Source organism: Gasterosteus aculeatus, chromosome 2, assembly GCF_964276395.1.
Source record: "Gasterosteus aculeatus chromosome 2, fGasAcu3.hap1.1, whole genome shotgun sequence".
Taxonomy (NCBI): Eukaryota; Metazoa; Chordata; class Actinopteri; order Perciformes; family Gasterosteidae; genus Gasterosteus; species Gasterosteus aculeatus.
Genome location: NC_135689.1, coordinates 24,092,078 through 24,114,498, shown reverse-complemented (window position 1 = coordinate 24,114,498; position 22,421 = coordinate 24,092,078). Strand labels below are relative to the sequence as shown.

At 49.1% G+C, this 22,421-nt stretch overlaps 2 protein-coding genes across 3 annotated transcripts; both read right to left on the bottom strand.

The window, feature by feature from the left end:
- Window positions 1-425: 425 nt before the first annotated feature.
- icmt (isoprenylcysteine carboxyl methyltransferase) lies at window positions 426-5,184 on the bottom strand. Its single transcript, XM_040193197.2, has 5 exons — window positions 4,901-5,184; window positions 4,409-4,497; window positions 3,737-3,906; window positions 2,322-2,539; window positions 426-1,863 (listed from the first exon to the last, which is right to left on the bottom strand). Exons 1-5 carry the CDS (start codon window positions 5,117-5,119, stop codon window positions 1,684-1,686), a joined length of 876 nt encoding a protein of 291 aa, XP_040049131.1. The 5' UTR covers window positions 5,120-5,184; the 3' UTR covers window positions 426-1,683.
- A 980-nt stretch (window positions 5,185-6,164) lies between these two features.
- Window positions 6,165-22,386, bottom strand: rtel1 (regulator of telomere elongation helicase 1). Of its 2 annotated transcripts, none has more exons than XM_040193117.2 (34): window positions 22,052-22,386; window positions 21,569-21,767; window positions 20,999-21,092; window positions 20,792-20,873; window positions 20,546-20,606; window positions 20,392-20,467; window positions 19,863-19,947; window positions 16,570-16,635; window positions 15,500-15,644; window positions 15,321-15,359; window positions 15,163-15,238; window positions 14,844-14,941; window positions 14,625-14,680; window positions 14,315-14,386; window positions 14,157-14,244; window positions 13,884-14,016; window positions 13,646-13,759; window positions 13,445-13,485; window positions 13,239-13,324; window positions 13,082-13,159; window positions 12,918-12,995; window positions 12,288-12,434; window positions 12,056-12,171; window positions 10,967-11,090; window positions 10,581-10,746; window positions 10,353-10,510; window positions 10,116-10,211; window positions 9,557-9,770; window positions 9,182-9,319; window positions 8,770-8,868; window positions 8,199-8,297; window positions 7,889-8,077; window positions 7,670-7,792; window positions 6,165-6,434 (listed from the first exon to the last, which is right to left on the bottom strand). In XM_040193117.2, exons 1-34 carry the CDS (start codon window positions 22,151-22,153, stop codon window positions 6,364-6,366), a joined length of 3,609 nt encoding a protein of 1,202 aa, XP_040049051.2. In that variant the 5' UTR covers window positions 22,154-22,386; the 3' UTR covers window positions 6,165-6,363. The 2 variants fall into 2 exon arrangements, with proteins under 2 accessions (XP_040049051.2, XP_040049052.2); XM_040193118.2 differs by having other exon boundaries at window positions 9,557-9,767.
- Between the last annotated feature and the right edge of the window lie 35 nt (window positions 22,387-22,421).

Sequence of the window (22,421 nt, the reverse complement as noted above, 5' to 3'; positions counted from 1 at the left end):
TATGTAATATGCATTCAGTTAAATTGTATAGGAGTGATTGAGACTGAGGAGTCAGGCCAAAAACACTTGAACTGTAACGTTATTGACGATAAGGTTGTGCCTCGAGAACCGTATTGCTTTTAGAATACTGTTAGCAACATTATAAACAGTAAGTAAATATCCTTTCAAGCACAACATATTTGCAGCTTGATCTGCTTGGATTCATTATATATATATATATATATATATATATATATAAAATTATATATATAAAATATATATGTATATATATATTTTTTTTTTCAAGAAGATCGAGATGAGGAAAAAAATTTATAACCAACTCATGTACTTTGTTATAAAGATCCAACCATTTATTTGTCTGTGGGAAGAATCCTATTCCTCTGATTAAACAGTCCTAGAAGTCAAGTTGATCCAAGAACTCGGCCTTTGAATAGGATGATTTATTGATTCATGTTAAATGTCATTCCACACTTCTGCCCCACTGCTGGTCAAACAACTTGATTTCGTCATTTTACATACAGACCATCTTTGTTCCTTAAACTCTTTGACTTTATTTTATTTTTTTTACCAACCTCCTCAGAAAAAGAATGAGCTCAGTGTGAAGATATTCAGAGAGCGAGACCCTCAAGCTCAATATGCATCTCACTCAACTGGTTGCTTTCTAACACAAAGGGATCATGACACGTCAACAATGGTTGTAATTAATACTGTTCGGCACAGGGACACAAAACAAAGCCCAAAAGAAACGATTCATATACTAACAACAAGAAACAAAGAAAAAGTAGTAAACACGGCCTTCCTTCCCCATCGGGACGTGAGCCCGACGTCTTCTAGTCAAATCAAACACATTCTGGATCCAGAACGTTCACAAACCAGCGGACAGTCAAATGCATATTGAAGAATTGTATATTCATCAGGACGTAACTGGCCTCAGATGATGGGGATTCCTCGTGAACATCTAATAAAACGCTTTCCTTTAACTTATTCACTCTATTCTTAAATAGTGCTTTTGAGGATAAAATGATCTATAAAAAAGGTCCCTGTTCCCTTTACCACCGGGTGGATGCAGATACATAGTCTATTCTATCTCACTGGCTTTCCCACCTTAACAGTACACATAATTAAGATACACAATATTTGGAAACGCATGTTCAACTGCTGCTTCACTAGTTGTCGAGCTGCTCTGGTTTTGAAGTGAACTATTGTGACGGGACTTCAGCAGCGACGGACTACCAGGTGGAGGTCTGCCCTCCACGGACCACCCGCCTCCCAAACCACGCGTGTGCACATGTAGACGCACGGCCACGATATTCTAGTGAAACAACGGCCTACCCTGTTATAGATGCTCATACGGTCGACACTCTGCCTTGCAGGTGTCCCTTAGCCGAGTCGGGGCCACTGCCTAATAATAGTGATGACAAGTAACAGACAACAGATAATCCGAGGAGACGTGAAGCCCGGTGAAAGCATGCAAACACAAACAGACGCAGCGGGTGTTGTTGGACTACGTGGAGGTCGTGTGGTCTGGAAGCTGGTGGATAACAGCAGGCCAGCTGCCCGTCGCCATCTTTGTCCGTGAGCTAAAGGCTCTAAACCGGCTGCGGGGTTTCCCTCTGGAGGGCCGCCAGGTCCGACCTGCCTCGGTGCTTCGAGTCTGCTGGGTCCTGCATCCAGCTGCTGGGACTAGTTGACACGGATGCCTGAGATGAAGGGCAGCCCGGTAGGAACCTTCTTCTTGTACTCCACATAGTCCTCTGCAAAGAAATGGATGAGGGAGAGTTCCTCCTCCTCGATGCGCTCCCGGAAGAAGCGCCAGCTGGCTAACGTGTAGCCCAGTATGCACACAGGGTTACACAGCATGATCTGCAACACACAAGAGTCTCATCAGTGGACCAACAAACATGTTTGTGTCAAACCATCTGTAGAGCAACGCCAAGAGGCCGCTTCCCTCTTCAGAACGGCACCAAGCCACCTCAGTCTCCTCCTCATGCAAAGGAGTACCTGAACGCCGTGCGTACATCATATCCTACTTCTGAAATGGTTATTCTGCAAGAATAATTAGTGCTTTTGACGATAAAATGATTTATAAAAAAGGTCCCTGTTCCCTTTACCAACGTGTGGATGCATTGGGCGGCTTTTCTATCTCAGTGGCTTTCATAGGTTATATTATTCTGCAAGAATAACTGCATTGACTTGACGGGAGGACCTGTAAACCCAAACAGTGACGGTGAATCCAGGAAACACCACATAAGGAAATCAGACGGTTAAAAGGAAGCAGCTCAGCGTGGGAGAGAAACCCTGCACAGCCGGAATGAGCTCACCTGAGTCCCCGTGCTCCAGTAGAACCAGCCCACGTAGGAGGGGTGTCTAAAATAGGAGTACACCCCGCTGGTGACCAGCACGTGGCTCTGGGCCTTCTCGTTCTGCACTATGTGGTTGAAGTTGGAGCCGGCCGTCAACATGGCCGCCTTACGCAAGCAATCGCCAAACATCACCAGCAGCAGACCCACGACGCACAGCCCGTTCAGCTGCTTGAGCTCTGAGGGACAGAGTGAGACCATCAAATGAATCACGACTTCTACCGGAGGAATTAGGCCTGTCGCGATATGCGACACAATGACACGTCGCCAGGGGCGGAAGTAACCAATTACAAATACTCACCTTACTGTAATGAAGTCGATTTTTGGGGTACTTTTATGAGTGTTTTCTTCAAGTGTGTGATTTTACTCATACTGGAGTACAATTTGCACCATGTAACCTACTTTGCTGCTTTTAAAATCAAAAGTCGCTACGGAGTAGGGCTGCAAAACGACTCAATGAAATCAATAATTTGATTATTAAAAGCGTAGGCAACTAATTTCATGATGGATTCGTTGTGTCGCGCGATTATTACGCAAAAGTAAAAGCACCGAGCCGGCGTAGAGGAAACAGGAGTCACATGACGCGTTACCAAAGACCAGAATGAGTGACTGTCACACTCGACGCGTGACACGTGACACGTGACGGCTCTGAAAGTGTGTCAATGGCTCCGGTTGTTTTTGTGCATGCCGCATTTTTCTCTTGCATCGTTTTACTGTTGATTCGTTTGGTCGTTTGCACGCGTCGGCCACCGCAAAAGTGCCTGTCATTTTTTTATATTGTTCGTCTGAGAAATGTGCTTTGAATTTGAATTTTATAAATTTCAATGTCTGCTACTGACAATACAATAAAACATCCATCGGTTAAAAAGTAATCAGTACTCCGAGTAGTGCTTTGTACTTTTACTTGAGTATTTTTTTAACACTAGTACTTTTACCTGTAATTGAGTACAATTTAAGCAATGTAACAGTACTTGGGTCCAAATTGTCTGCATATCGCACACGCTCTGAAATCGCCTGCAATAGATTTTAGTGCTGCGATATTCATTTGACACATAAATGAAGGTCACCAACATTTGAGTTGATCCGCGGGGGCGGGGCTTGTGCAAGAGAAGCAGGTGACCCAACTAATCTCTGTAAACTATAATCTCCCCCCGGCGCCGCTAAACAACCACCCAGATGATCGAGTCCCTTAGACAAGCCCGCCCACACATTCAGAGGCGTAGCATACGCCTTTACACTGATATACAATATTTAGACCGCTATATAAATAATATTCTCTAGGGATATACCAGATTATCCACACGTCACCCTTTTGCGCTCCGTGGAGAACATCCAAACGAGCTGTGTGAGTGACGACGGGCCTGAAGACCACCCACCTGGAACGGTCAGCTTCTCGATGGTGAACTCCACCCACGAGGAGACGGCCGCCAGCGTGTACTCGGTGCTGTGGTTGAGCAGGAAGGAGTCCAGCGACAGGCTGCGCGGGTTGATGACGGCCGTCACCAGGTACTCGGAGTAATGGAAGAAGGACAGGGAGCACATGTACCTGCAGGGACACACGTGGTACATATCCTGGACTCACCATGGACATAATAATAGTCAAATCCCATCTACTGTCATTCAAGTGGAACAAATATACAGAAAACAAATACTTCTACAGTCTGGGGACCTTCTAGAAGGAGAATCGATTAATGATAATTACATGAGATGAAACATGTGAAGTGATGCCTCTGATGGAGTAACAGGGACCATAATACATGTTCAGCTGAGGATGGACAGGGTTTTACTTTGGGCTACCAGACATACAGGGCAAAACAACTTCCTTCAGCACATTTTAATCCACTGGGACTTCATATTTTATCTCACTTTCATTGATTTACTGGTCAACGGTTTTAAATGTTCAAACTAATCCATGAATATGGATTGGAAATTACTTTGTTCCAATGTCATTAAAGCAGCTCCAGTCAAATAAGTTAAGGGACTTACGGCTACTACTAACTTACTACTACTACTGACTTACTACTACTGACTTACTACTAAATACCTACCAGCCAAAATGTGTCCAGGTCGTTTCAGAGAAGCTTATGATTAAGCCACAGCCGAAAGTGACCCCCAGGAAACAGGCCCTCACGGCCACCTGCAAGCAGCCGCCACACGTCATGTCAAGCGGCTTCGTTAACGCACACTGCGGTCACGTCAAGGAACAACATGTGAACAACATGTGAACAACAGCCGAACCTTCGGGGGAAAGTAACACGTTTAGTTTTCAGTGAGCACAGATCAGTGCGCGTGCGCGCGCAGCAGCTGTCCGCTTCCTCCTCCGCTAAGACGATTAGTGAGCTCTTATCTGGCTAAAGTGGTAGCTAGCGTCAGCTAGCACGAGCAGTGCTACATTAAAGTTGCATTCGCGGCTGACAGCGGTCAACGTTAGCTGGGTGTGGAGGAAAAACGCGTCTACTCAACGGGGCGGCGGGTGTTCTTGAGTTGAAATGAGCTCAGACGCGAAAGGCAGGAAGTTGCTCCCTGACGTCAACGCTTACCTTGTACAGCGGTCCCTTGTATACGATGAGCAATAGGCCGTTAATAACTGCAACGTGGATACAAATCACTATTTTCCCAGAGGTTTCCGTCAGATAATCAAAGACCCAGTCGAAATGTCCAAACCACGTTCTGATCAATGGGATTACAATCACGCTGAGCCCTAAAATAAATGTCTTTATACTAACTCTTCCTTCTAGCACCAATCTACTGCCTGCCATGGTGGAAGGACTGACCGGTAATATCGCGATACTTGTGACACTACCACGTGACCTTCACACGCGCCTCGCACGCTCGTTGTTGGGAATTATTGAGAAAACTCATTAAGTAGAAGTAGAAAAATCTCTTAATTGGTACAATAAAAATGTCGGATTTTCAATGCTCAAATAATGTGAAATGAGCCATTTCTCTGTATAACTACAGAATTTGTACATTAAAACGGTTCTATTTTCTGTCTATGTGTATGAAGCCAAATCCAGGCAAAGGTTTTGATCATTTGAAAAACAAATGTGAACCTGAAAGTTTAAGTGTAATGTATTCAAAATAAGTATTTTTGGGTTGAATATAGTTTTGAGTCAGTTCTAATCATTTTTTGAATTAAGCTGTTTTGTCTTCTACACGATATTTAGTATTGGATGTAAAGTCATTGAGTAGTTCTTAGACTACTAATGAAAATATAAGTTTTTAATCTGAAAATATAAAATTGCAACTGAAAAACATAATGCAGCGAATATCAAAAAATATATACAAGTGAAGAATGACAAAAGATTTTATTCAAAAAAATAATTATAGAACGATATAGTCAAAACTATATTCAACTCAAAAATACTTTTCAGTCATCCATTTGAATACAATGATATGTTCAAGAACAAGTCTTTAAACTGTCAAGTTCACATTTGTTTTTCAAAAGGATCAAAACCTTCTGCCTGGATTTGGGTCCATAGGAGTAGTTAATTGTGTTCTTATGGCATATTTAAGTTGTATTTTCTATTTAACATTCAGGTAACATTTTTTTATATGTAATGTGAACTTTTTTCACATTATGCAATCAGTAAGTAGGCTTTGAAACCCAGATAATGGTGATAATGTCTTGCATTCATCTTTTGTTGTTTGAATGCGTTAACAGTGAATGTCAGTCTCAACCAATGAGAGCATTTGGTAGGCGGGCCAAAGGAACCCACTGGTGGGGACGGAGAAACAGAGAAAGGGAGCATTTTAAATGTAAAAGGAAATTCAGCCTGGACAGTTTGGAGTCAGTGAGGCAACTCTGCTTTCAGGAATTTAATTAGCTGAATAAATATAAAAACATAACATTAAAAACATAATACATTTTCATGACATTCTCTTGAATGTAGCAGATGCACGATTACTGCCTCACAGCAGGACGGGGCAGTTCATGGTTGTGGAAGCAGGACTATTTTTGAGCTATTTGAAATACAAACACAATGTTCCTGCATGTCAGATTCTACTTCCTTTGGCTGCCGGAGAAAAAACTGGAAATCTTGCTTTGAGTCTTGAAAGGCGATGATGGCGAAACTGGGGGAAAAAGTCAAAGTTAAAAGTTAAGTCAGCTTTATTGTCAATGCATCGACATCTATCAAACATAGAAAGGGGCTGGGAAAACATGTAAAGTGAATACAGATAAACAGAATAAAGTGCAGAATAGCGTTCAGCTTCCTGACAAAGGTTTGTCATTAAGCTTCAGCACGGCTCGGCCCGGAGGAAGCCAGTAGTTTGTAGTCCAGACGTAATGTAGATATAACGGATGCTGACGTCCTGCGGAGTTCGTGTGCCATTTGTGTGTCTATGGACTGGCTGTAGACCACAAACAATGCTGCTTATTCAGAGATGGGTGTGATGTTCGTCAGGTAAACCGTAGGAGGACTCAACCTACGGTAGCCTCGTTTCCCCGTGTGTCACCGTGTGTGTTCCATGACGTGTTTGTGGGGAATCTGATGAGCAACTTTTGGCAGCCGGTGAGACCAGTAGGATCCGGTACATAATGTCTTATGGTGGATGGAGGGTTGTAGATGTCAGAAGTGGAAACCGTCACCTGCCCTCGGTGGTTGTGGAGGGCTTCTGATCTCGTAGAAGCGTCACGGGGCTTTTCTCTTGGGGGAAACTGCGGGCGAGTAGCTCGAGGCGTCATCGAGGTGAACGCTCTATGTTCTGAGTGACGCGTGCAGCGATGCTGCGCTGGAACATTTGACTGATGGGTCTGCAGCTGGTGGAAGGGTTTGGATTTTGGGCCAATTCGTGGACAAAAACCCACAAACATCAAGTTCCTGTTGTGTGAGGATAAAAAGGGATTCCCTCACTTACATCGTAGCTCGTCATTCACACCATTTCAGAACGGGAGAAGAGGAGCCGGGGATCAAACCACCGAGCCACCGTCAGTTGGGTCACTGCCACGGGGTCAGCTAGTAACCACGGTGTTGGAGCAACCCATTTACAGTTCGTATTCAGGAGTAGTACCGTTTAATTATTCAAGTTGGGTTTCTTTACTTGTGTTTGTAGACAGTTTAGTTGAATTATTAGTTGCTGTTTTTTTAAACACGCATATTGTTGGTTGATTGGCTAATTCAATGGTAAAACTGGAGGATGTTTAAGGTGTTGAACCAGCCTGCAGAGTAGAAGAAGAATGTAAAATAATACCTGTTCAACATGGTTGTTGGTGCTCAACCTCCAACAACCATCAACAGGACAACAACAACAACAACAACTGGAGGAGGACGCCTTTCTATTCTGCACTAATACGCCGGGTTCTTCACCTGGTCTCTGCTGGTCTTCCCTCACGGCAGGAACGTCTGCAGCAGAGACGGACTGCCCTTGTAAAGCATCCAACATGTCTCTGTAGCGCTTCTTATGGCGAGCAGGAATAAACATGCTGAACCCTGTGAGCAGAAGGACGAGCGTGAGAAGCGACGGCCTCCAGCGGGGACGTCCCGGCTCACACGTGGGAGCGTTTGTAGTGAGGTGAAAGGACTCACTGATCAGAAGGATGAAGTCCTCGTCTCTCTCCGTGAATACGCTCACTACTGTGCCCACCATGTCGTCGTAGTTGTCGCTCTTCTTGTAGCTCTGCAGGGCCTGAAAGAGCAGAGTGGATTTCTCTTCTCCGATTGCTTTCTTCACATCGGCCAGAAAGGCAGCGGGGACGTCCCTCTTCGACGCGCAACCTGAGCAACACAAGACAGTGGGATTTATTTCAGGGTTCTCCGTGATTCAACGGACGCAGACGGATACAGCGCCGGAGGCCGGAGGCCGTGCGGCGCGGTCAGAGGCAGCGGGACGTCCTACCAGCCTCAGGGGCTCTCGGCTGGTTCAGGTGGGCTCCTCCTCTGTTGAGCTGCTGTGTGTCCAGCTGACTGCAGGCAGACGAGGTCACCGCCACAGCGGCTGGAAGAAGAGACACCGTTAGACGTCCTCCTGTCCGGCTAGTGAAGCCTTGTGTCCACAGGAGGACTTTATAGTCACTCAGAAACTACAGAAGACAAGAACTTCTCTCCACCGGCCCATCGCTGCTCATGATGTTTACTTAAACGTAATAAAGCAACAGTTGTAGATTGTTAATGCAGACAAGCATAACGTGGAAAACATCACACTCACTCACTTTGAGCGTATTTGAAATGACCAAAGTGAAGTCATGTGGAGTCAGTTTCTGCTCAGCGTCATTGTAAATCATGAACTTGATGAACTTGGTCTCTGTTGTTTCTAACCATTCGATAAAAGAGTTTTTTCTCTGGAAGTAGAAACTGTCAAAAACTCTGATCGTCTCATCAGTCACTTCAAGAAAGACATTCAACGGACGCAGACGGATACAGCGCCGGAGGCCGGACACCGTGCGGTCAGAGGCAGCGGGACGTCCTACCAGCCTCAGGGGCTCTCGGCTGGTTCAGGTGGGCTCCTCCTCTGTTGAGCTGCTGTGTGTCCAGCTGACTGCAGGCAGACGAGGTCACCGCCACAGCGGCTGGAAGAAGAGACACCGTTAGACGCCTTGTGTCCACAGGAAGCCCCCCCCCACCTTCAGACACCTTCAGTGCTGTTTTGTTGTCTGCAGAAGGTCCAATAATAGAACTAATCCCCTAAGAACTCGTGTAGCGGATCAGAACCCGTCTACATAAGCACGTCATTTAAGTCACCGGCCAGCGGGAACATGCACACGTGATATGACCACAGTGTGGACATCCTCTGGGGACAAAATGACGATGTAAACCAGGACCCGGCTGATATCATATTGTGAGACACAGAGCAGCGTTGCGATTGGACGGGGGGTTTCGTACCGCTCCTCGGCACCAGGGCCTTCTTCTCCTCCACAGACAGCGAGTGATCGGGTTTGTATCCGCAGCCCCGGCCGGTCAGCTGCTGGCACCGCTCATCGAAGCTCTTCTTGTGATGCGGGCGGACGAACTGGTAGAGGCCTGTGACACGCAGGGCGCATTCTGCATCAGCTTCATGCTCAAACCAGACGTCCTCCACGGCGAAGTGGGAGACTGGCGCCGAGGGGGGCACCGCCAGTTATTAGGGTCAGGGGGCAATCACTTTTAGCGTAGGTCTTAATAGACTGTGTGCTGTATTATGACCACTTGAACACATGCACGAGTAGCCTTTTAGCAACCTATTCACCCCAATGGTGAGCTCCTTTCAGAGAAACCGACCTCGCAGCAGGCGGTGAGTGTTGGCGTCCTCGGCGAGGACCGCGGCCCCAGCCAGCAGAGCCTCCAGCTTGTCGCTCTTCTTGTAGGTCTGCAGAGCCCGGATGACGCGCTCAAAGTTGAACTGGCTCAGCGACCTCTTCATCTCTGCCAGGAAAGCCTTGACCCTGCCGCCGGAGGAACCGTCCCCAGAGACGTCTGCCGATGCACGCGGCTTCTTCCACCAGGACGGAGGAAAACACCATTTTCACAATTTATTTTTGATTGTGCCGTACATGACATAATAAGGATGTGTGGATAGGATGGTGATAACTGCATATCTGTTGTGAGAGCGCTTAAGGTCTACGTAGGAATCCACCCAGAATCAAACATTCTTAGTTGTTGAGATACCTTGAATATCAGTGAGACATCCGGGTCTATGAGGACGATTAGAACGCGGTCTGGACGCACGACGTAGCACGCACGGCGTAGCACGCACGGCGTAGCACGCACGACGTAGCACGCACGGCGTAGCACGCACGGCGTAGCACGCACGACGTAGCACGGACGACGTAGCACGCACCTGTTCCTGCACCAGCTTGATTTTACGTTTCCCTCCGCGCAGCTCATCAGCCATCCTCTTGTCACATTGAAGAGACAGCGTGGACAAATGGTTTGCCTTCAAAAGAAAAAGTCAACAGCAAATAAGCACAATCATCTTGAAATGACTGGACGCCACACGGGTCCGGGTCCAGCGGGCGTCACACAGGCTGCACGCTCACTGGCAGCACGGACCCCAGCCTCACAGGGAGCGAGCTACCTGCTCTACCCCGGCGACGGCATCGGGGGCCGCTCCCCCCCGGTGGGCCCCTTGCTCCAGGGCATCCAGCAGGTTGGCCGGTCTCCTCGGACCCTCCTGCGCCTCAGACTCGTACTCGATGCAGATCCTGGCCATTCCATTGGCCACGGAGTGCTCATCTGATCACAAAGACAACCAATCAGCGGAGGGACAACCGGCGCTTTGTGGAGGCGCCGTCCCTCTACTCACGGAGTCTCCTCCTCTTCAGGCTCGGGAGGTGGGCGTCCAGCTGCTTCGCCTTCTGGGTGTTGGTGCGTTGGGAGGAGGAGCAGGAGGGGGCGGCGGGGGACGGGGTGTCTGGGGAGCAGGCGGCCTCGTGGCTCCGGGCTGCAGACTTCTTCTCCGCCACAGGCCTCTGGCACAAACCGCCACAGTCAGTCAGCACAACACTCAGTCCACAGCTACTGGTCAACAGGACACGCAGTGACTTCATTATGTTGTATATAATGTGCATCTTTTGATTTTTTTCCCTGTACATGCTGCTGGGACAGCAAACTTTCCCTCCTGAGGGATCAATAAAGTATCAATGTATCGATCTACAGTGCAGCGAAGCGCGTGAAACAAGTAGAACCCACCAGTTTGTTCGCCACCCTGAAGAACTGGGACACGTCCCGGATCACGTTCCCAAAGCTTTCGTAGAGACGCACGTAAGGGCGGACCCAGGACGGGAGCTGGGCCCTCGCGCCGGCGCCTTTAAACCTACGGGACAGGCTGCGTTATTCATCCAAACTCCACCGTCATCCTGGAACGTGCAGCTTGAAGACAGAAATGTACGTTTTGGTCCTGGATGCTAAAAAGAAGGGGATGTAAGTGAGGTTTACTGTCTGAATGAGTGAAGACAACAACCCACTGAGTTGTGGCAAGTTTGTGTGGAAAGTTTTATCCGTCACAATATTTAGACATTAGAATCGGAATATATCCTAAAGAAATAAAACAAGGGGACACGAAGCGGGCCAGGCACCGGGCCAGGCACCGGGCCAGGCACCGGGCCAGGCACCGGGCCAGGCACCGGGCCAGGCACCGGGCCAGGCACCGGGCCAGGCATCGGGCCAGGCACCGGGCCAGGCATCGGGCCAGGCACCGGGCCAGGCACCGGGCCAGGCACCGGGCCAGGCACCGGGCCAGGCATCGGGCCAGGCACCGGGCCAGGCATCGGGCCAGGCATCGGGCCAGGCATCGGGCCAGGCACCGGGCCAGGCACCGGGCCAGGCATCGGGCCAGGCACCGGGCCAGGCATCGGGCCAGGCACCGGGCCAGGCATCGGGCCAGGCATCGGGCCAGGCACCGGGCCAGGCACCGGGCCAGGCACCGGGCCAGGCACCGGGCCAGGCACCGGGCCAGGCATCGGGCCAGGCACCGGGCCAGGCATCGGGCCAGGCACCGGGCCAGGCACCGGGCCAGGCACCGGGCCAGGCATCGGGCCAGGCACCGGGCCAGGCACCGGGCCAGGCACCGGGCCAGGCATCGGGCTCGGGGCGAGAAGACGTGTCCAGAGGAAAAGCGCGCTGCGGCAGCCGGGGCGGGTGGCGGTTGTCTTAGGCGAGATGTTAGCTCAGTTGCGTTGGCGGTTTCCGTTGCCACTGTTTTTAAACCAAGTCGACGTACCGGGACCTCCAACATGTTCCCACAGAAGCCATGGTTTGAGTGACAGCTGCATGTCTGACCTTTGATCGCACAGTAAGATGGCTCCATAGTCGTCCTTGTGACGGATGACTCTACCGATGGCCTGGTTCACCGCTCTGAAGGCCTGCTGCTTGTACCACTCCTGCCCAGACAGGTACTGCACACACGCACACACACGCACACACACACGCACACACACGCACACACGCAGTGATTAAGCCCCTGAAACAACACCAGCGTTCTCAGATAAGCCCGGGCGGCGGCTCCCCTCACCTTCAGCCCAGGAGCTTTCCTCCGACTCATTTCGTCCAAGAACTGCATCTTCAAGATGACTCGGGGGTCCATCTTCGGAGGGAAAGGGAGGCCGGTGATGATGACGCCCCGACCAAAGGTGTCCGCAAAGTCCAGACCTTCGCTGGCCTGGCACAGGAAGACATTGGTCCCGGGTAACGGGGGGAGTTTGTGTGAGCAGACATGTTAACCCTTGATGAAGTCATAAAGGAACCAAACTTCATGATTGTTTTCTGCGACACAGAAGTATCTGTTCCAATCGCTCGATCAGAGACAAATCAGACGACTTGGAGGAAACTCGAGAGAGACACGATGCTCTTTACACGTGTGTGCAAACCTTTGAGTGTTAAATGTGCCGTATGAGGTTCTTCTCCATAGTCAGTGTATTACCACAAAGATGGAGACAGACAGGAGAAGTAAATGTTCCGGTCAGTGCACATGGTTTAGGATCCTCTCACCTCTTTACTTACTGATGGGGAACTGAAACGGGCAGCTTTGCTTTCATATGTTTTTGGGGTCTAAAATAAATGGTGCCACAAAATACAAGCAACCTCCTCTGGACGTCTCAAATCGTCATAACTAGATCCACGTGAAAGGCTTCATGGGACTCACCTTGCCTCGGCACACGGCAAAGAAGGTCCCCCCCTTGGACGTTGGATCATTGACTTTTTGGTAATATCCATCAATCACCTAACGAACAGACAGAGACACGATGCCGCGTTATTATCAAGCCCTCCAAGTCAATGTCGCCGTGGTCCAGGTTCCTAGAGAGTCACCTCGTTAAAGGTGCCCTTTCCTTTCGGCTCAACGAACATGGGCTTCACGCTCTCAATGCGCTCTGCATGTCCGTTGGTCTGGTGAGAGAACACAAACATTTCAACACCTAAAAACACCAGATAATAAGACGGGGGACTCTGCTGGCTCTCCACTCACTCTCCAGAAGTCCAGGGTTTTCTCCATTAAGGGGAAGGAGGGGAAAAACACTAATAGACCATCAGGAACCACACGGCTTAGGTTAGCTGGGGACAAGTCACAAGAAGCAACTGGTGTCAAGATCCTGACAGGAATGAGTTCAAACAGCATTAAGTACGTTCGGTTACTGCTGAGAGAAACCACGTTACAGCGTCTCTGACTCTTACCCACAGTGTTGCCTAAAGACGCCATGTTTTCAGGGAGGAACCTGCCACAAAGGAAGAGATGAGCGGTTTACACACCATTTTCTACGGAAGCGAGTGCGGTGTGACGAACACGTTGTTTTGTAGACCTGCACACTAAATACTGGCCTCTTGGTCTCCATACAGACGCTACGAGTAGAGACTCGTCACCAACAGATCACCAACCTTCGGTCAAACGCTGAGCTCAGGGGCACTCCGTCTGGGCCTCGTTCAACGATGCCGACGAAGATCTGGTCCCGCTCAATCACGTGGCTGTTCTCCAGACTCACGGGAAACGGGCTGCGGGATCAACAGTCATCAACAAGAGGGTGAACCTCCTGCTCGAGAGGCCGCTGACACTCACTGCGGACTAAAGAAACACAACGCTGCACTTGCGGCGCTTAAACGAGACGTAAGGACTCACATCCTCATCTCGCAGGTGAAGGAGGAGAGGGGCGAGAGCGTGCCGCTGGTCAGGATGATGCAGCGCACGCCTTGGCTCTTCAGGTCCTGCATGCTGAAGCCTGGAGAGAAGCACCAGTAGCTCAGGATGTTCCCTGCAAGCAGCAAACAGGCGGTCCAGTGAACCAGGTGTCCTCAGGAGGTCAACAGGTCATTCGTGGAGGCGGGTTGAGGGTGACGTTGGGGACGTCGTGGTGGGATTACTGGAAGCCAGCACACCACCGTGTATCATCACCTGGTTTCTTCGATGAAGATGAATGTGAAGCCCACACATCAGTGCTTTGTGCTTTCTTATGATAGCTGTTGTCTCGGTGGATGTGAACCTGAGACAAACAGACAGATGTGGTCACCGTAAACATCTGTGTGTGGACATGTTCATATTTCCATACGCACCTTAAAATGAGCCGTATTGGACTCCATCTGCTGCCGTTTGTCCTTCTCTGAAGGGTCACCAACGAACACCAGCTACAGCAGAAGGAGAGAAGAATTAGTTGAGGGGGCGACCGGCTCACTGTGGCAGTCCAGAACCTCAGTGACCAAACAGTGAGAACTTAAAGAAATTAAAGTGAGCCTCACAGATGCTGGTAGCGTTATTTTTAAACCCGACCAGCTGCTTCAAATCTTTATGCTAAGCTAGGCTAACCAAGTCCTGACAGCACCCACACATTCATGATGACGACATCGGCCTCACGGGGGCTTTTACCTGTATGATGTCAGCCAGCTTCTGCAGCCCGCTGGTGTTCAGGAAGATTCCCGGCCCTGATCAGAAACACGCGTTACACGTTACACGTTACACGCAGGAGGGTCTGACGCCTCCAGCAGGCGGGTCTTCGGTTACATTCGCACTCGTATGTGACATGAAGGCAAAGGACGACCACATCTACATGACGTGACGAATCATGTGACATGGAGGCATACTGACGTCCTGTTAGGTGTCCGATGATCTGCTCCAGAGCTTCATGTACGGCCGTCTTGCTGCTGTAGGTCAGTTGGACGCGCTCTAGTAGTTCATAGATGAAGCTGAGACAGAAGGAAGTCAAAAGGAAGATTCTGAGGAGACTATATAAGCGGGTAAAATATAAGACAAGGAATAGGAAATTGAGCCTTTCTTACTACATCTCACATCTCCCAAATAATCTATAACAAGCCGCTGAGGCCGTGTGTAGAGAAAGGAGAAGCATAGTGACAAGAGAAGGTCAGACAGACGCTAACGGAACAAACACGCATCTCCGCTCACGTACATGCCGGCTTTCGTGAGGCCTTTGTCACTTGGAACATCGTAGGAATCAATGACAGCCTCCAGATCAAGCAGCATCTCTGTCGAAGCACACAAGGCCCTTTGTTTTAATCCCACACAGCACCGAGCGACCTACTGTGGAAATGAAGCCAAGATACTTACGTTTGATCTTACCAATGCTTTCTAAATCGATTTTCAAACCTGAAAGAGAAAAACGTGACCTGCTTAAATGAACATGAAATATACATTGCTTTAAATAACACGCACGCTTATTCTATTTGGTGTGACTGAAAGGCCATAAACCCCGGCCCCCACGTTCGTCCCCTTGTGGGCGTTCTGACCAGAGCTGAGGTTCTCCACGTTGAAGTCCTCGGAGGCGGAGGCTTCTGTAGCCTGCTCCACCAGCAGCTTGTCCACGGCGCTGACGGCCGAGGCCACGTCGTAAGGAGTCAGGTCGAACGAAGTGGACTCTTCACAAGTCTTCTCCTGCAGACCACAGAAACATCTGAGGTGAACTTCATTGGATCACTGATGAAACAGGAGGTAGTTCTAAAATAATCAGTTTAAGTTAACAAGGATAACAGCAAATCAATGAAGAAACTTAAAGTGAACAAATTAAAGTGAACGGGTGCCTCACACAAAATGAGGTCATTTGTCCAGCTGTCAATTCATAATATTTTTCTATAAGGCACAGTCACTCACCCAATCCGTATTCTTTTCCCCAAACAGATGAGAAATGTGTTGCAGCCCTTATTAAAGACCTACGACCTCCACGTCAGCTGCATCCTATGCAGTTTGGTTACAGGGCTAATCCTTCGATGCAAACAGCCAACTCCTTCCTCTTAGAGGATGGGAAGCTTAAAGTGAGGGCGGTAGAAGCAGTTTTTCTTGACCTCAAGAAAGCTTTTGATACAGTTAATCACGATGTCCGGATTAATAAAATGATTTTCAAATTTGAACCTTTCCCGAGTCTTTGGCTTTGCTGAAATCCACCTTGAAGGAAGAACCCGGTGTGATAAAACATCCATCATGTACTCTAAGATCTAACGTGGGAGCACCCCAGGGTTCTATTTTGGGACTTTTATTATTTAGTTTATAACGATTTGCCGGGTGTTGAAATGTAGGCTGACAGTGATTTATGTTCACGCAAAGAACAAGCTGCACTTAAAGCCACATCCACAGTGAGAAATGGAGCTAAAGGGTTTTCACGTTCCTGCCTTCATCTGAATGTTAAAAGGACTGTATGTTCTTCATAAAGAGGGCTTGCAAAGTGAGTGACAACATGAGGCTACAATCACTACAACTGAAACTTAGCCCCCGGCTCACTTACACTACAACTGTTGATTGGTGTGCATTGTCCATGCAAAATAAATGAATGAATAATAAGTGAATAAACTATGTCCAGTCTTACCACATTGTGAGCTTCATCAAAGATGACCACGGCTCCGTTAAGCTCAATGTTGTGAGCTCTGCGGCTCTGTGGAACACAGCAGAAGAACAAGCAGTCATGTAGAATAAATACTACAACACGCACACCTACACACTCAGGACATTTTTCCCCTACTTGTTGAAAATTGGTCCGTGTGTTATTGGGAACAAAGTCAGGAGATCTGAGGACCTGACATTCTACAGGACTGTGGCGACGGGGCGGGCTCTGTCTTGAGGGGGAATTATGAAGACCACCCTTATTTATAAGGACATTACTAGCACACATACACAAACATGACCGGACCCTTGGTTATGAGGACCATCCTGGTTAAACAGGACATTACCAGTAACCATACAAAAAATGACGAGACATTCAGTTATGAGGAGCATCCTGGGTATGGATGGTTGGATCTATATTAGATATACGCGTCCACCCACCACCACCCTGAAATGACTTCCCAACCGCCTGATAAAGTCTGCAAATTAAAAAAAAAGATGTTGCGTATGCACACACGTGGCGTTCGCACCAGCGGACTGACTACTACCCCCCCGTCATGCAAGGTGGGTGCTTTTCTTTAAATTGGTTTGAATTCTTGCTCTCCTAAAGACCAGGCTCCAAGAACACCAAACCCGACAGCTTGTCCCAGCAACTCCCGTACGAGAGCTCTCCTCCTCATCCTGAAGGTACCCTTCCTCCGGAGGGTCTTATTGGTGCGGTCACCTGGGAGGTGGAGGACAGGGTTAAACGCTCCAAGGCCAAACGCGCTGCTCCCAGTGCTTGTCCAGTCAGCCTCGGTTCGCAGGTTCTCCAGCGGGGTCACTCGTCCCGGCTGGCTTGCCATCCCGGGATCAATGCTCAGACAACGCTTTTGGTGGTCTTGCATGGAGGAGGACGCCAAGGAGTTTGTCGATGCTTGCCTGGTCTGCTCCTAGGATAGGAGCACTCGCCAACCTCCGTCCGGACTTCGTCCTAGTCCTGCTTGGTCCCACATCGCTTTGGATGTTGTAACCGTTGTAACACAGTCATCCTTCCGGTCATTGATTCTCAAAGTCTGCCATGTTAATACCACGAGCAAAGTCACCCACCGCAACCCATCATCCTGGAATCTAACAAACTGGGTCCTCTCTTTTCCTGGGAGGGTTATAGTCCCGAGGAGCGTGAATGGGTTCCCGCGCGCAACATTTTGGATCCCTCCCTGATCACGGACTTCCGCCAGGCTAATCCGGAACAGCCCTGTGGGACGTCCAGCAGCGTCCCTATGAGGGGGGGAGGTTCTGTCACAAATTCTCCGTCTTATTAGTTTTTGTCCTGCCTGCCTGCTTGTCAATTAACTCGGTCCAGATCCTGTCATCAACACGAGATCGTCTCTCCCTCCCTTCACCTGGTCCTCATGGACTTCCCACCTCCAGCCCATTCTCTCGTTATTCCCTCACTATTTAGGTCCCCACACCTGCCCTCTGCCAGAGTGTCGTATGTGTTACTTCCAAGCTCTCCAGCGTATCCGGAGTTTGTTCCTGATCTGCTGTTCCGACCCCGTTTGCCTGACTACTCGACCCAAAGATTTTTGCGTGCCCCCGTTTCGGATTTGTTTGCCCTTTGGACTGATATTCCGGTTTTCACCCTGCCTGAACATGAGTGAAGAACTTTACTTGCGGTTTCCGAGTTGTGCTTTTGGTTTCAAGCACCTGTAATCCTTACAAGCGGCAAGTTTGCCAGGGGAGGGGGTGGGTAGAGGTGTCCGTGTTCCCATTAAGCCTAAAAAGGGAATCGTTTTTTAAAACCCGAGCACCGGGAGAAAAGGGAAGAGAAGAGTAGGGGGGTGATTGACACTGAAGCCTAACCCTAGGGGGAGAAGAGGGCGGGGTTATGAGGGACGGGAGGTGGATGGTGGGATACTGGAGAGAAAGAATGAAAGAAATGATTCTCTGCATTCAACCCATCCCAGTTAGGTGTCATGTGTCTTGCTCACGGGACATGTGGCAGTCTGGGTTTTGTTCTCTCGCCTTGACATGGGGGAGAAGCTGGAGAAGGCAGGGCTGGTTGAGGGGTGACGGCGGGAGGAGTAGTTGAGGGGCTCCTCCGCCCCGTCGGCGTTGTTGCCCGTAATCCTTCCGGATGACCCGCTGGAAAAATCCATTATCAGTCTCCTTCTCAGTCATTTTCCTCCTCATCTTTGCCATCCCCGTGACTCTGTATCCATCCTCCTCCCAAAGAAACGTCCTAGCGTCCTGTTCTTCATTCGGAGGCAGATGTCCTCCAGGAGCTGCTGATCCTCCTTTAGCCATCGGAGGAGCCCGGGGCATCTCCTTCTCTGGCAGGTTTTCAACAACTTGGGTTTCCCCAGCTCAAACTCCTCCATCTTCCCAAAGACACCACGGATCTTTCGGCAGCGTCATTCTCCTCGCAGAGCTTGATGATCTGTTGTTATTGGGTTCCTTTAACTTCCTCCAGATCATTGATTTCTTCCCTGGCAATCTGGGGCCGCGTCAGATTGCTTCCCGTACTCCTCTGCTTCGATCCCCTGACTTGTCGGTAGGACGAGGGCCAAAGTGAGCTCTTCCATCGGATCCCAGGGGAGAGGATCTGGTCCGTCCCGAGAACCCAATGCTCTCAGCCATAAGTGTGCATGTGGGGCCGTTGTGTTAAGTGGTTGATATAATGTAAAGGGGGCGTTGCTTGAACATCAGATTGTTTTGGACGGTATTTCAAAAGATCAAAGCAATGGGGGGGGGGGGGGCTAGGAGCTCTGAATGATGCATCATACCGTCGAAGATGAAGAGCTGCAGCTGAAAACTGTCCCACTTGAACGCAGCGTTTTTAAAAAGGTGTGTATAAAGATTGAGAAGTTCCTCCATACATTAGAGTCTCAGTGACATGTAGTGAACATGAAACGTTATGGATACCGTGTTGAGTGGGAAGAAAATGTTTCACGTTGGAACTAAGCAATTGTTAACAATAATCAATCTATTAAGAGATATCAATTTGATTCTGTCAATGATGAATTATCTTGTGAATTGTGCAAGAAAAGTTTTTTATTTGCACAATTAAAAAATGTAAAAAAAAAAAAAAGATAAATAATGTCAGTGCAGAAAAAAGCAGAAAGCCAACTGGGCTTATTTGAGGCCTCCATTAAATATATATTATTATTAAGTAATTAATATATATTTTATTACTATTTTTAAATGTCAGAGTACAAATCGAGAAGAATAAATGTATAAATCCCTCCCTTTTTTTTGTTCTGCAGGACTTTTTGCAACCAGACCCCCCCGACCCACCTTTGGATCCAGCAGGTAGTTGTAAGGCATGAAGATCACGTCTGCTTGCTGCTTCAAGGACCGGGACAGGTAGTAAGGACAGACCCTGCAGAACAAGGGTCAACAGTCATCGCAGTGTCCCTACCAGTCCCGTATGAAACAACCGTCTTCAGCACAGAGGAGACGATGGCTAACTGATGCTAGAGCAGCAACATAACTGACCCATGGCAACCCAGTGAGGAGCGAAGCTCCATCCCCTGGACAGAAAACCCAGAGGTACCCTAACGTTACCTCGACGACCCCAAGTCCTGCTTTCAGGCCTCAAGTTTCCTGAAGCAACCACACAAGAAGAACTCTGAAACACCTCGTCATCCAGAAGCAGCTCGGGCTAAGAGGCGAGTTCTGATGGCATCCTCGTCGTTAGGCTGGTTGCTAAGGCTTATGTTATGACCGAGTCAAAGACGATGGAATAATGTGCTGACGTGTTGAGGCGGCCTTGTGGTCCATGTGTATTTGCTCATGGGTTATTGTCAGGGGACATGAATCCCACCTCTGTTTGTTACCGAATTTGACCAAGTCTTCCACATCCAGGATGGAGTTCACCAGATCCCGGTCGGTGGTGCGCTCTGAGCAGAAAGAGGGTAAAACGTGTCGTTAAAAAGGGTCCGTCCACAAGCTTACAAACGGAGGGCTTACGACGTTACCTTCAACGTTATTGTAGTAGACACACGACCTGGTGGAAACCTTTCCTCTGCACATATGGACCTGGACAAAGGTCACAGCAACAAGGAATAGATGCAAACCAGCAGAACTAAATGGCTTCAATCCCCTTTCTAGGTCAGAATATTCTCCTAACGAAGCCGCTCTTCCCCGTCTCAACAGCATGGACAACCTTCAGACAGTGGAGCGAACACAGGCCCGAGGACGCGTCCCAGAGAGCGTCTGCTCACCTTGACGTGGTTGCTCTCCTGGCGCATCACTTCCTGGTTGATGCACAGCTGCTCCCTTGATCCCAGCACACACACCTTGGGACTGAGTCGGCACAGACAAGGAGACATTAGTAGACTCGGTGTTGTGCGTGAGAAAAGGGTGGTGCGGTAAGAAGGCTCGACTTGCATGAAGTGCATCTTCTACGGTGGGACAGGCCGCTGGTTTACCTGTACGACGTGTTCTTCAGCTCACCGATGACCTGCGCCAGCTGAGAGTGAGTCCTGGACGCGTAGATGATCTTGGGAATATCTGTATAGTACACTTGGAAACAATAACGGCACATGATTAAGGTGATAACGTGCACGTGTGATATTCTAGATTTAGAACAATAATTCATCTAAAAAACATATATTGTGTATATTTTCATAAAGAGAACCAAATCGTCGTGATAATAGAGAGTGAGGCAGCGGATGGTGATACGCATTGTGCTTTTCTACTCTCACGGTCATGTTTTATTGTCATTTTTCCACCTGGTGGGTTGAGAAAACACAGAAAGGGAGAGTGAGAGAAAGACACGGCGATGGACTTGGAGAGGTGAGGAGGTGTGAACAATGTGAAAACTATTCCGCATGTACATGCTGTGGCTGAACCACATGTATTTATTATTATTCTGATTGTTATTGCCATTGTTGGTCCGCCTGGTTAACGCTGCACCGCGGGTCGGCGATGGACAGCCCTCATTGTGGCATCTACAGGTGTTGCAATGCATTGAGCGGTGTGGCGCAAAGACAACGCACCTGGAGTTGCCCCGTCCGTCGCAGCCGTCCCCCAGGAGGACATGGGTGTGCTGGAGAACATCTCCTGCCCTTGTAACTTCTCTGCGATCTTGCGGGCAGAGATGGTGTCCTTGAAGTGCTCTCTCCAGGCCAGCGTGGCACACAACAGGCACAGAGTTTTACCAGTGCCCGTGGGGCTCTCCAGGACCCCATTTTCCTTCTGAAACACACACACATGAAGGTCTCATCTCTGGAGATGATCATCTGCCAAACTGGGACGTTGTCACAAATCACATACTGCCACTTTGAGATCAACCTCACAGCTGCTGGCTTGTTGTGCTCCGGGTTTATGATGATGATGATGATGATGTTATGGCAGTAAACACTGTTTCTAAAGTTGCCCTGTGTGTATTGGAGAAGGTGGCAGCGTGGAACGCGCGAGGCGCAACAATGGCGTCTTTAAGCAGGGCAACTGTAACCAGGTGAAAGGAAAGTCAACATTACCTTCTGCAGACACTCAATCACTTTGCCCATGTAGTCCTTCTGACAGTCATACGGGGTGAAGGGGAAATTCACCGTCACCCCTTTGAGAGTCAGTGAAGGCATCTTGAGCGTCGCTACTGGATCAGCTGCTGCGTTCACGGACGCGCTACAAAGGACGCGCTTTGTGCGGACTTGTCGAGGCCGTCACACATTTCCCAGCGTCCAGAAGACGGCGTCGAGCGGTTAGCAGCCGGTTCCGGAGCGAGGAGCCGCTCTGCTTCCCCCCGTACGTGCGCGACACACTGCGTTTGGCGCCAGCTCGCCGATTTGACTGCCGATTTCTGCGCATGCGCGTTCCCGTTACGTCCTTCTGCTGCATTCACGTGCTCAC